The sequence below is a fragment of the Oppia nitens genome, unplaced genomic scaffold (genome assembly GCF_028296485.1).
Source record: "Oppia nitens isolate AA-2021 unplaced genomic scaffold, nextdenovo-longstitch-racon4-pilon3 scaffold5_pilon_pilon_pilon, whole genome shotgun sequence".
Taxonomy (NCBI): domain Eukaryota; kingdom Metazoa; phylum Arthropoda; class Arachnida; order Sarcoptiformes; family Oppiidae; genus Oppia; species Oppia nitens.
Window position 1 is genome coordinate 6,941,701 of NW_026533243.1, and position 13,512 is coordinate 6,955,212.

The window sequence follows — 13,512 nt, forward strand, 5'->3', positions numbered from 1 at the left end:
ATTATATAATATGTTACTTATATTTTTAATAACAATATATAATACAGTATATGTTAATATTGTCAATAAATTTACATTTTAATTTTATACACATTTTAACATATGACAAATTAAATGTAAATATTGATAAAAGTTATTATTAGGTCAAACACACATAAATAATTGTGTGTATATAAGAATATTAAATTTATTCTTTATTAAATAATATAATTAACATTTATTACTTTTTATACAAACCGTTTATAAAGTCTTAATTTAAAGTAGTAATAATAGTTATAATCCAAGTTTATTGTATGGATCCAATCGTTTCTCATATCTACTATTTAATCCATATATTATAATAACTTTCTTTTAATCACATTTTAGTTATTATCACTAATATTTTATAACATTAATGATATAACAAATATAACTATAATTTATAATAACAAATTTATAAAATTAATTAAATTTATATCTTTTGTTGTGGTACACCATATACTGTATATAAATTTTTGATGTGAAATTTAATTGATGTGCATTGAGAATCTATTTTTTGAGATTAATACGTGAGAATATTATACTATTTAAAATAAAATTAAAAAATACTAATCTAACATAACCTAAAACATGATAAATAACAATAACAATAAAATTATATTAAATATATAAATTTCAATTCCTCAATATAAATTTTTACTATCTATATCAAATTTTTGTAACATTCTCAATGATTTTATCTAAAATAAATAATATGCTATCAAACAATTCATGTTACGATATATCTAATTATTTACATATTAACATTGATATACAAATCATTTATTATAATATTATATATTATTTCAAAAAGTTAAATAATAATAAACATTTGATATAAGATAAGATATAATCTTCAATTTTGTGTAATGATTGAACTGATAAAAGTGACATCAATGCAAACGACAGCACTGTTGGCATCTTTTGCCAAAAGATAAACTCAGCAAATATGCCATATATTTGTAAATATAACAAATGATAAAATATACAAAAATGTCATTTTTATCTTTTTTTAATCAATTGTGTATAAATTTAGATAGATTTGTCAAATTTATCAATTTATACTAAGTTTACATTATGACAAAACCTGTAAACTACAGTATAATATTTACTTTTTTGTATAATCTGTATAACACTATAATAAAAAATTATACAGTAAGTTATATATTAAATAATTAGATAATGTAAAAAATATTTTTTAATAAATATTTTAAACTTAAAATTAGAACAGATAATAAATTGTTATAACAGTGATAAATATATATATATATATATAGTGTTATATTAACTTAAATTATAAGATGCATATTTGGAAATATATTAAAACTTCAGAATAATAATCACTATTTTATTATAAACAAAATTATCTATAAATAGTAAAAATAACAAATTGCTTATATTTATTATCAGTTGTTAAAATATAAATATCACTTTGTTTTTACTTTGAATACTCTTTGAGGAATATCAACAAAAAGTATAGTTCCTATAAAAACTAATGCCATTCCCAACCAATGACTAGATGTAAATGTATTTTGAAAATAAAATATTGAAAAAATTAGTGATAAAAACTTTCTAATAGTCACAACCAAAGTAACTGTCAATGAAGTGCATTCAGCGGTCAATATAAACACACTTCTTATACATATGTATTGAGCCAAACAATTTGCTAACAATAGTAACCATAGTTTAGGCATAATTAGAGAAAATGCTGTCAAATCAATGATATATGGCTCTGATTTAGTAAATATCACAATATGTTGGGTTATGTTTGATAGCAATAGTAGAAAACCGGGTAATTGTAGAAAATGCTAATAATAATAATAAATTTATTAGTTTTTTACGCCAATAAACCAATTATGATGACTGACAATAACTTACAGTATAAAACAATGCTTCATGAGGATGTTTACCAAACTTTTGGTAAAGTTTCTCTTGAAATATACCCGTATTTGCTGAAGTAAACAACGATAACAACATTAAAAGTATACCAACAGTCCAGTCAAATGATGTATTTTGATTTGGCTTTACATTTGAATCATTGTTTTCATCCTTAAAGAAACATTAAACATTAATTTGAAGGTTTTTTCATAAGCATTCAATAAAGTAATGATAATTTGTTAACAATTAGTTACAGGTTTATGAATCGATGCCAATGTGCATACAATTATGCCAATCGTTATGATGATTACCGACAAATATTTAGTGAGAGTGTAGTGACGCTTAAGGATAAGTATTCCCAAAATCAAGTTTGCGATTAATGAACCCTAAAGTCAAATGGGAAATGAAGTGAATTATAAATGAGTTTTTTACTGATTAATATATTTTCGTCCGCTATTATTAAAAAATATAATATATATAGTAAGCTAAATAATGACTACTAAAATACATCCAACTGTGTATTTCATGACTTTCATAAGTCATTGTATTAAATCAAACATTGTTTTTATGCTGATTCCTACAAATTTTTTGGATTTTCATTTTTTAAAAAAGGTTATTCCCATTCAAGATTATATTGGATTTTATTAAAGAGAAAGTTTCTTAAACTTTGCATGACTTCTGTATATAATTTTCATAATAATCGCATTTATCTAAATTTCGCGATAAGAAATTATGTGTTGTAATAAATATATTAAGTGTTAATAATTATAAATACTTTATATTAAAAAATAAATAAATACCATTTTAAGTGACAAAAGGAAAGCTATCAGTTGTCACTCCAAACAACTATCAGTTAATTACATATTTTTTAATAATAAGTTTATATATGTAATTAAAGTTTTGCTTTATTTTGTTTTGATATAAAACGGAAACAAAGTGTCATAAGTGATAAAATTATCAACATTTCAGACCTAAAAAACATTTATTGTAGATATTATATATTAAAGACTGACTAAAGTATTTATTATATTTCCGCAATTATTAGAAAACATTTGATTTATATGTGAAGCAACAAAAAAGTTTAATAAAAGTAAAAACAACAACAAAAATATATTTTATTTATGCATAAGGAAAATATTGGGAAAAAAATCTTATATAAATATAATTTAATTTTTGTGTTTAACTTTCTCTAAAATGTTTTAAGTAATATTTTTATAATTTTGTTGTTGTTGTAAAACTAGAGGATTTAAATATTTTGATGAAATAAATAATATTGTTATTGAAAAATAAACTAAATATTTACATATATAAAGCAAGTCGTCTGCAAAATTCAAGAGTAAGTCATATTATTATTATAAATATAATTTTATTTAATTAAAAACTTTACTCTTCCCCTCTGTTTCTCATAATTCAAGACATTTAGTCTTTCATTTATTTAAAATTTTTAATTATTTTCACTAAACTTGTGTTTAGTTTACAATTAATTTGTTTACAATATATGAAAACCTTATGAAACCCTATTTATTTTAAGTCTTAGTTTTAAAATGTATGAACTCTTATATCATGTGTTTAATGGATTTACATTTGGTGTTTAAATTAATGACAAAAATACCTAACCTTTGAATATACTGTATATTTATGTTATGAATCATAACTTATGAAAACAATTAATAATGTTTTGCTGAATAAAAACTTCAAGTAAACAGTTAATCGATTTAGTAATTGATTATCAATTAAGTGATTAGATTTTGAAAAACAGTAATAAACTTACGGATCTAAAGATCATAATCAAAGGCATCGGCATATTGTATACATTGGCATAACTACTGGTAAGACTGACCACAAAGAAGTGCAGTACTAGTAATATGTAATGTCTGTGCCATCAGAGAAAAATGGTATTAATTAGTCATCGATGGTCAGCACATATACACCAATACCTTAAGGGGATGTGTGATCTTTGACGGCCACATCTGGTGCTAAACAGGAAGCCCTCCACAGATATGACTGCAATCTGAGCCAAATTAATGAGGTTTCCAGCGCCAGGTGTGTGCCTAACAATCATATCAATACAAAAATATTAATTACTAATTGTTATCACTATTAATGGGAACAACTCGTGAAATAGTGTTTGCATTCATTCAAAGTGTGTATTAAAACAAATACATGTTTTAATGAGTTATGATATTCAAACACAACAACAAAAATCCTGTTTTTTTCGATGCATTTCATTAACAAACCTAATGATCGACTCGAGGGCCACAACATTAGCCCCACAACTCATGAATACCAGTGCTATCACTGACACTATCTTAAGATCTGATGAACGACTCTTCATATCCATTGACACAACAAAAAACAAACTTTTGGTCCCAAAAAAATTGAATTACTTTTGTTTTATTCTGACATAACATACAAATATCTGAATTATATTATATGTTTAAAACACATCACTTGTGTTGTTGTTATGCAATGTTTTGGTTGTATTGTTGGCTTTAAAAAGTTTTGTTGACTTTTGTTGTATAATATATTAATATCTAATACAATGCTATACTTTTTTAATACAAAATAACTAGTGTTGTATTTATTGCTTTATTATTGAAAATAAATGTTTAGAGTTATTTTGCCAATTGACCATGCTATAAAAATAATAAACAATTGAATGTATTGTTTATGTAATAATTTTAATTAAATTAATATTGTCTAATTGATCTAGTTCAATTTCTTATGTCACAATCGCTGTCATTACAACTCTAGTTTTCAAATTAAATACATTTTTGGGGATCATATGTTAATCTAATCGATACTTTTGAATTTTCAAACACTTGTGGAGTCAATAGTATACTGTACTCTACAGTAATGTAGTATAAAATACAATCAATTGATGATCACATTGTGTTAGACATTGATTTAAAATTTTAATAAAATATAAACCAAATATAAATTACTTAAATTATATTATATGTATGATTAATAATACGGGATATAATAAAAATATTTTTATGATAGGATTTTACATTAAGATAAAGATAACTTATGCGGCGATTTATGGCAATTGAATGCAACAAAACTAATGTTATTTTTAACATTTTTTACATATTTTACTAAACAAAAAATTCAAGTAATAAATTGTAGACATTTTTTGCCATAAATACAAATATATATTCATAGAAATGATTTATTATGTTATTTGTTGGATAAAACTTATGCTTATAATTAGTTTGACAAATGTGTTGTATTGATAGGTCCTATGTTTGAAAAGTCAATCAAAACTATGTGAGACCTAATAGTTAGTCAAATGAAACTCTACGCCCATTCATATCAATGATGGCCACTATGTTTGGGCTCTTATATTGTAGTGATAGTTGTATTACTTGTATTATATGAATGTAAAAGTGGGTCCAAACATGTTGTCAGTCCGGTGTCGACCCCATAATACAGTAGACGACTGACTTGACTGACTGGCCATATGTGAGGATGTGTTTGCAATGACATAACGATCCCTAAGTGTAGACTCCTCTGGCATATAATAGTGTAGTGAATGACTCATTGAATGGTTAGGCAGTGTTTGTCAGGCATTGAGTGAATCAATGAATCAGTGGTACAGTTGTGTTGTGTTGTGATGTGAGGGACGACACCAACCCATACAACAACAATACTATTGTACAACACATACATTACTACCCATACAATACATATACTGTGTTTACATTGTTTTGTTGTATTCAACATAACTTAAGATAACAATAATTAATAATTACTTAATAATAATATTAAATAAGTAATACTTTCACTGATTGTGTAATACAGTTGTCATTATTTGGTCAGTTGTGTCAAACATTTATGACTTAAGCATTGAAAGGACTGTTAGATGTGTTTGTGTTTTGCCCATTGAGTGTGTGATTCATTCATAATAATCACTATAACATTGAGTTTTATATTAATGAATCAATGATTGGACTAATATATGTCATATGTCATACATAAAAACAATGTATTTATTATTATAATTATTTATAAATCCTTTTAATTGATGGCTTAGTCATCAACTGTCTGCCCACTCGTTGACCAGTTATACACCACTACCCGTGTGTCAGTGTTGTATGTATACCTCAAGCCTCCAGTGCTTGACATTTAAGTGCCATTAGGTGTTGCCAACACTATTGAGGACAGGTATGTCAATATACAATAAAAAGCACTAAAAACTGTTTATATTTTACACCATTAGCCGCACGATTGGCTTACCATTTGTAATACATTTTTACATTTGAAAAGTTTTATTTGTTTTAAATGTCTAATCAGTCGCAAAATGATTAAAAAAAAAGTTTAATGTGTTTGACATAAAAAATAGTGATATAGTGATAGGATTTTAGTAGTATATGATGTGTTTGTTTTAGGTATCAATTTTATGAAAAAGTTTCCCTTTAAATGTTATTATAAGTCGCGCATTAATTATATGATTATATAAACTATTTTTATTACAATTTGTATTAACCATATATGATATTAAACATGATTATGCCTTATATATATTGATAAATATAATTAAATTATTTAAATTATGTAATTATATGAAAAACTTATTTTTCATTTGAACTGTTATTTTCTGTTATAATAAAATATTTAATAAATTGCATTAAATAATTTTATTATGTATAACAAGAGTTAACCTTTGTTTTTATTATTGTAAATAAATTAGCCCTAAAATTGTATGTAATAGTAGTGCAACTATTAATAATAAGGAGTGAGACAGAGGCACATATGATATGTGTTATGAACTCAAATATTAATTGTCTTATAAGGAAATCTCATAAATTATAAACACTTTGATAACGGGCTCATTGAGTGAACTGTCAGACAACTTGTATTAATCTATTTAAATAAATATATAAATATTATAAAACTTAGGGCTAAACCTCAAAAATGTGAAATAATTTATATTTATTGGATTGCATTACATATATTTTAACACATTATCAATGACTCAAAGTCCCAAAATAGTAGTTTATGTAATACAATGTTGTGAATAATCTAATTATTTGTATCGATTTTTTTATTATATAGAGTTGGAAATGGAGATAAAGTTATTGCATAAGAGCTCGACATTTGGCAATTTTAATAGTCATAAATTAAGTTTAAGCAATTGGTTCAGCTCTTTAGGACTGACCAACAATGGACACACCAAACGCAAGAACAGTCAATTGAAGAACTCCAAGAGTTTGAGTAAGTCTTAAATAAAAAGCAAAAAACACTATATTTAATGTTTTTGTTTGTTTTACTCTATATATTAGTATTTATTATTATTTGTATTTTATGTTATTTTTGTGTTGGAGTTTTGATTTGTGCCAAATTCAGTGCACAAACTCATTGATCCAATAGAGGCAACAATTATCGATCAAATGCCTTGCGATGCGGTTTTATGTAATAAATTGATTCACTATTTAATATCACGTTTACACACAACTAAAATATAATGTGCTGTATATGATATAAACATTATATCTAATAGTGTGATACATAATTTTCAAACATTATGTCTATTAATATAATGCATTGAAATAGATTTTTTCTACTTCCCTTAAGCAGCCTATATCTCATCCCAATGATTACATTGCCAATTGACAGCTGACAGTGCCCTCAACTCATATGCATTTAGACTCATCCGTCTCTGTGACTCCCTATCCTTATCCCTATCCCCACAACCAACGATCCCCGAAAGCCTCATTTTTCTTTAATTTTTTTAGTATATCTATTTTAAACGCTAGAGTCAATTGCAAATCTTAGTGAAAGTTAGGTTCAAATTTAAGCCAAGGACTGACTGATAGTCAACTTTCCATTTTGTTTGCTATTTTTTACACACAAAAAATAAGTTTTTCTTTTATTTTTGTCTGAAATTAATCATTTAAACTAAGCGAATAAATGTATATATTTGCGGTACACTCCCTAAGCAAAAACCACTTTTCCCACATTGCTTATAATTGAATTTCAAATAATTAATTTTCAATTAATTTTTTAGTTTCCTTAATTTGTATCAATTGCTTCACATGTTTATACATATGTAAAACAAAAGAGACATAATATTAGTTTATTTTTATGTTTTGTGTTTTATGAATATATTTGCTTATAATTAGTAATATAATAATGTCTGCTTTACAGTCACTTTTTTTATTGGTTTCAGCTGTAGTTATATATAAAGTTTTTCACTATAAATAGCACTTTAAACCACTGTCTCAACAGTGAACCACCAATTGTTGGCAATTTGTTTCCTATTCCAAGAGTCAAGTGTTTAAACTAATAATTAAATATACTTTGTTTCTCTTAATATATATTATGATTTATTTGTTGATTTAATGCTTCAAAAATTAGTTATTATTAGAGACATTCAAAGTCTGAACAAATAGTCTAACACAACAAATCATAATTGATTTTTATTTATTATTTAATTAAAAATTTATTTATTTGGTAATAAATGCATTTCCATTGTTTGCTTTTTATGGTATATTCATAAATATAAGACATTTTAGTTGTTATTTCTATTTAATTGTTATTACTTTTGTCTGCTAATTCTATTATCAGTTTTTATTTAATAATATAATTTAATGATTTAACTCAGCATTTATTACAATAGCACTTTGTTATAAAAATTTTCATTAATAATTGACAAAACAATAGTACGGGCTTTATAAGTGATTATTCGTAATAATTTTATAGATAAGATATTCAGTGAAAAGGATATCACAGTTACAGTAAATGTTAGCTGAAAAATAAATGTATAAAAATCGTTATCGAGGGTTGAATTGAATTAGTGATGAGTTTATTTGAGTGAAATGGTTGTCAACCAAAAGTATATATGTCTGTCATAACTAAAGTATAGCTATATTATAGTTAGTGGTAGTAATCGAAAGGAATTTTCATTTTTCCCATACATTATAACTTCAAATTTGATGTCTTCCTAATGTTTGGTGACATTTGTCGTTGACTTATACTCTTTGCTATACATCTGGTGCCGCACACTATTAGTGCCATATCGGTGACGCCTTTATTTCAAAAAGTAATGTTTCGGATAAAATTATGTGTTATATAATATATTAAATGTGTTGTTATAATGAACTGATAATTCAAAGGTTTATTGCATATAAGTTAATGCAATTTTGTTAATTATGTTTGTAAACTTAATTGTAAAATAAATGTGTGTTTGTTGTGTTATGTGATGCCATAACAATAGGTTTGTCCAAAAAACTAAGTGATATTAGAAAATATATTTTTCAAGACTAGTAGTTATCTCCATATGTTATCATTTTAACGGCAGTCTCTCTCGTTTCTCTATTGTCAAAATTTCTCATTTATTATTATACGGTTGACTTAAAATTTTTGAATATACCCATCATTTATAATACCATTTGTGTAAATCTATTGGATCTGTTTCGTCTCTTTTAGTTTACTAAACATTAGACACACATATTTATAAAGAGATATATATTGAAGATATAGCACAGTTATGTAAGGATATGTTCCCTATATGAGTGCCGTTTCTTCCTTTAATACCAAGACTAGTGATAACATAACAATTGTGTTGAGAAATAGTGTATACTATTGATTACATGAGAGATGAACTCTGGAGATGAGTTGTTATGGTAACCATTGAAAGGATGTTGCACCCGATGCCTGGCTATATGTGCTCTATGTTTGAACCATTATGTGTTTGTTATGTCTCACAAATTACTTTTTTATTTTCAAATATTGATTAATGCATTGAATTGATAACTCTTTGAMATTAGTGAAGTGCATTGAAGCCGAAAACCAAAAATAAATTATTTAAGACATGTTTTATTATCATTCAAAGGTGTTGTTCACGAAATGCCACGATTTGGTTCCGATGGTGAAAGTGAAGAAGCATCCGGTGCTTCTGATGAAGTCGTGTCTCCCGTTACTAAAAGTCATTATATTAGTAATGGGAACGCCGCCAATGGGAACGTCCGGATGAGAAATCATAGGACTCGACGGATCAATCCTCAAGACATAAGCAAAAGACTTTCACTGCCCGCTGACCTCCATCTGCCAGAAAGCTTTTTGGTTAAGCAATCATTAAGTCCTACACCTGATGGACCATTAACTCGACAAATGAGACGTCAGTCGCTGGTATGTCTCATGTCTTTAATTTGCAATTTTACTCTACGTTGTCATCAAATGTTGACTTAATTTATCATTTTATAACAGAATGAGATCGGTTTTGGACGAATGGAAACGTACACCAAATTAGACAAATTGGGAGAAGTATGGCATCAATATATGATATCTTACTAAAAGTTATATTAATGTGAAATCAATACTCATCTCACAAATGTTTGTTTGATGTGTATTTATAGGGCACTTATGCTACTGTTTTCAAAGGGAAAAGTAGGTTAACCGACAAATTGGTTGCACTCAAAGAGATCCGACTCGAACACGAAGAAGGAGCGCCCTGTACTGCCATTAGGGAAGGTATGAATCTTTCATTACCTATTAATTAACCTAATATTTAATTCATTAAATATTGTTAGTTATTTGTACAACAATATAATAGATAAACAAAACTATTAATGGAAAAAGATATTATTTGAAATATACTTAACATATATCTATGTTATCATTCCCATTGGTTTATACATAAGTGCATAAAATATTAAAATATGATAAATAACTATAATTTCAGCATTTATTAGAGATGATAAATCAATTTGATATAATAAAAAAAAACATTTTTAATGAAATTTCCTCATTTAAACCTAAATTCACACTTTTGTCTCCTATATAATAATATGAAAGTGTAGGCCTTACACAATATAATAAAAGTTTATTTTATTATGTTTTTTTAGTTAATGAAAGTTTAGGCAAAGCTTAATATTTAAAGGATTAAATAGGATTTGGAGCAAACAGTAAATTATGTCAATTTAATCCCTTTCATGTTTGAAAACAACATTAATTTATATAAACTCTAAACACACTTTAACATGAAATAAACTAATCGATCAAACATTTATATAAATATTTTTAAATACTAAACACAATATATTACAACATATCATTGCTATTTAGTTATAACATTTTGTGCATTTGTTTTATTTTAGTCCTCTTGAGATACAAATGATTATTTACTAAATGTTTATATGACATAAAGATTCTATGATTTAAAGAATTAATTATTATTTAGAAAATTTTATATTTATATATAATTGTGCTATAAATTTATATTTACGTCAAAACACATAGACATTGATTGCCAACTGAGCTGACCTTAACTTTATAAATATTTATATGATATATAATAAATACACAAACATTTTTATAAAATTTGAATAAAATTAACGATTTCAATACAAATGATATTTTGTATTTTCAGTTTCACTGTTAAAAGATTTAAAGCACAACAATATAGTGACTCTTCACGACATCGTTCACACGGAAAAGTCGCTGACTTTAGTATTTGAATATTTAGTGAGTTATTTAAATTTTTTGGTTAATGCTATCATTGTTTAGCAGTATTTTACTTATAAGTTATAACTTTACTTTTTCATTAATTTGTAACTAAAAGGAAAAAGATTTGAAGCAATATATGGATGACTGCAGTAATATAATGCATATGAATAACGTTAAGGTAGGCTAACTTACTATTGATTTTTATCATAATAAAAGCCATTGTCAGCCATAAGAGTATAATTTTGATAAAATAAACATTTCATATGATTATATGATTTAAATGTTATTAATTTTTTTTGTTGATAAAAAACAGATATTTTTATTTCAATTACTGAGAGGACTATCATATTGTCACAGAAGAAGAATACTTCACAGAGACTTAAAGCCACAGAATTTACTGATCAATGAGAGGGGAGAACTCAAGTTAGCAGACTTTGGGTTAGCACGTGCTAAGTCAGGTATTATTACTTCATTAATAAATTAATTAACGACACATTTAATGAGTAATTTATTGATTTTCATTCATTTAGTGCCAACAAAAACCTATTCAAACGAAGTGGTGACTCTATGGTATCGACCACCGGATGTACTTCTGGGATCCACTGAATATAATACATCGATTGATATGTGGGGTGTCGGCTGTATATTTTTTGAGATGGCCAGTGGTCGTCCATTATTTCCCGGTTCAACAGTTGAAGATGAGTTGCATCTAATATTCAGAACATTAGGCACACCAACTGAGCGCAACTGGAAGGGTATCACAAAAAAAGAAGAGTTCCTATCATTTAATTTCCCGCATTACGAACCCGAGTCGTTCATCGATAGAGTCAATCGAGTGCCACGACTTGACTCTGAAGGCATGGATCTCTTGAATCGATTTCTTAAGGTATTATTATATTATTATTTCTGATTAAAAATTTATCAAATTATTACCACTCAATGCTTAACATTTATAAAATAGTTTAAAACTTGAAATAAATATAAAATTGTTAAAAGTTATAAATATTAGACAACACACAATTGATACTATTATTATTATTATTATTTTGAATCTAATGTATAATTAATCGAATATACAATATTGACATATAAATTATTTTTTAAGTAAGTGCTCTAAATATATATAAAAGTTAATATATAATAGTTATAAATTACGATTATTTGGATTTCAGTGCTTTTACAATATTTTTACAAATTTCTTAAAAATGTAAAATATTAATAAAAATAAATTAATAATAAAAAATTTTAATATTATTATTTTTGACAGTACGAACCTAAGGCCCGAATAACTGCCAACGAATCGATGAAACACTTTTACTTTTCAAGTTTAGGTCCACACGTCCATCGACTTGAAGACACAGAATCAATATTCAATGTCCCGGGTCTACACCTGAGTCGTGATCCGGGAAGTCGATCGTTTGCCAATAATACAGGTCCGCACTCTCATCACTCTAAGCACAATAATAATAATACTAAACATTATCGTCACTCCTTATATCTCTCTTCACTTTAGCCATAAATGGTCGGCACAGACGACAAAGTCTATTGCTTTGACAATTGAGAGAAAAAATGAGTGGCCATTATGTGCTAATCACTTATATAAATACAATAAGTTTTTTTCCATATCCATTGGCCAATCACTTTAAAAGCCAATTCAATTGCCATTAATAACTAAATTTTAAAAATATTGCTCATTTGTGCCAATACTTTACACTTTTACACAAATTATTACTAAAAATTTAACACAAAAATTGAATGAATCAAACATTTTCGAGGAAAGTATTGAAACGATTGAAATGGATTTTTAGTTTTGACAATCCGGTCATAATTAACGCCAAAGTGTTTTAACAAAGCATTTGATGCTTAACTTATAGAGTATAACTCAAATACCAAAATTTTAGCCATTATTTACTTTTAATTACTATTAATATAATGAATATTTCTGATTTTATTAATATCTTTATTTGTAATATTTATTTTTTCAAAACCATTTTTTATAAAATTAATTTATATATATATATATATATTTTCTGATAATTTTGTTTGACACAATGTAATTTATAATATAATTATGATTTATTTATAACTTATTCATACATTTTTTAATATCCAAATAATTGTGTGTAAAAATAGCTGAAATGGTATAACATATGCGACCACTGG

The 13,512-nt window shown here is 25.9% G+C and overlaps 2 protein-coding genes across 2 annotated transcripts; one reads left to right on the forward strand and one right to left on the reverse strand.

Annotated features, from left to right (window-relative positions):
- Window positions 1-1,445: 1,445 nt before the first annotated feature.
- Window positions 1,446-4,382, reverse strand: LOC128961682 (UDP-xylose and UDP-N-acetylglucosamine transporter-like). Its single transcript, XM_054307942.1, has 6 exons — window positions 4,134-4,382; window positions 3,834-3,947; window positions 3,668-3,770; window positions 2,151-2,282; window positions 1,897-2,067; window positions 1,446-1,826 (listed from the first exon to the last, which is right to left on the reverse strand). The coding sequence occupies exons 1-6, from the start codon at window positions 4,235-4,237 to the stop codon at window positions 1,446-1,448; spliced, it is 1,005 nt and encodes a 334-aa protein (XP_054163917.1). The 5' UTR covers window positions 4,238-4,382.
- Window positions 4,383-5,134: 752 nt separating this feature from the next.
- LOC128961939 (cyclin-dependent kinase 17-like) lies at window positions 5,135-13,286 on the forward strand. The gene is made up of 11 exons (XM_054308266.1): window positions 5,135-6,066; window positions 6,958-7,116; window positions 9,737-10,032; window positions 10,111-10,167; window positions 10,260-10,374; window positions 11,273-11,367; window positions 11,465-11,527; window positions 11,663-11,807; window positions 11,880-12,235; window positions 12,617-12,782; window positions 12,863-13,286. The coding sequence occupies exons 2-11, from the start codon at window positions 6,966-6,968 to the stop codon at window positions 12,901-12,903; spliced, it is 1,485 nt and encodes a 494-aa protein (XP_054164241.1). The 5' UTR covers window positions 5,135-6,066; window positions 6,958-6,965; the 3' UTR covers window positions 12,904-13,286.
- Window positions 13,287-13,512: the final 226 nt, after the last annotated feature.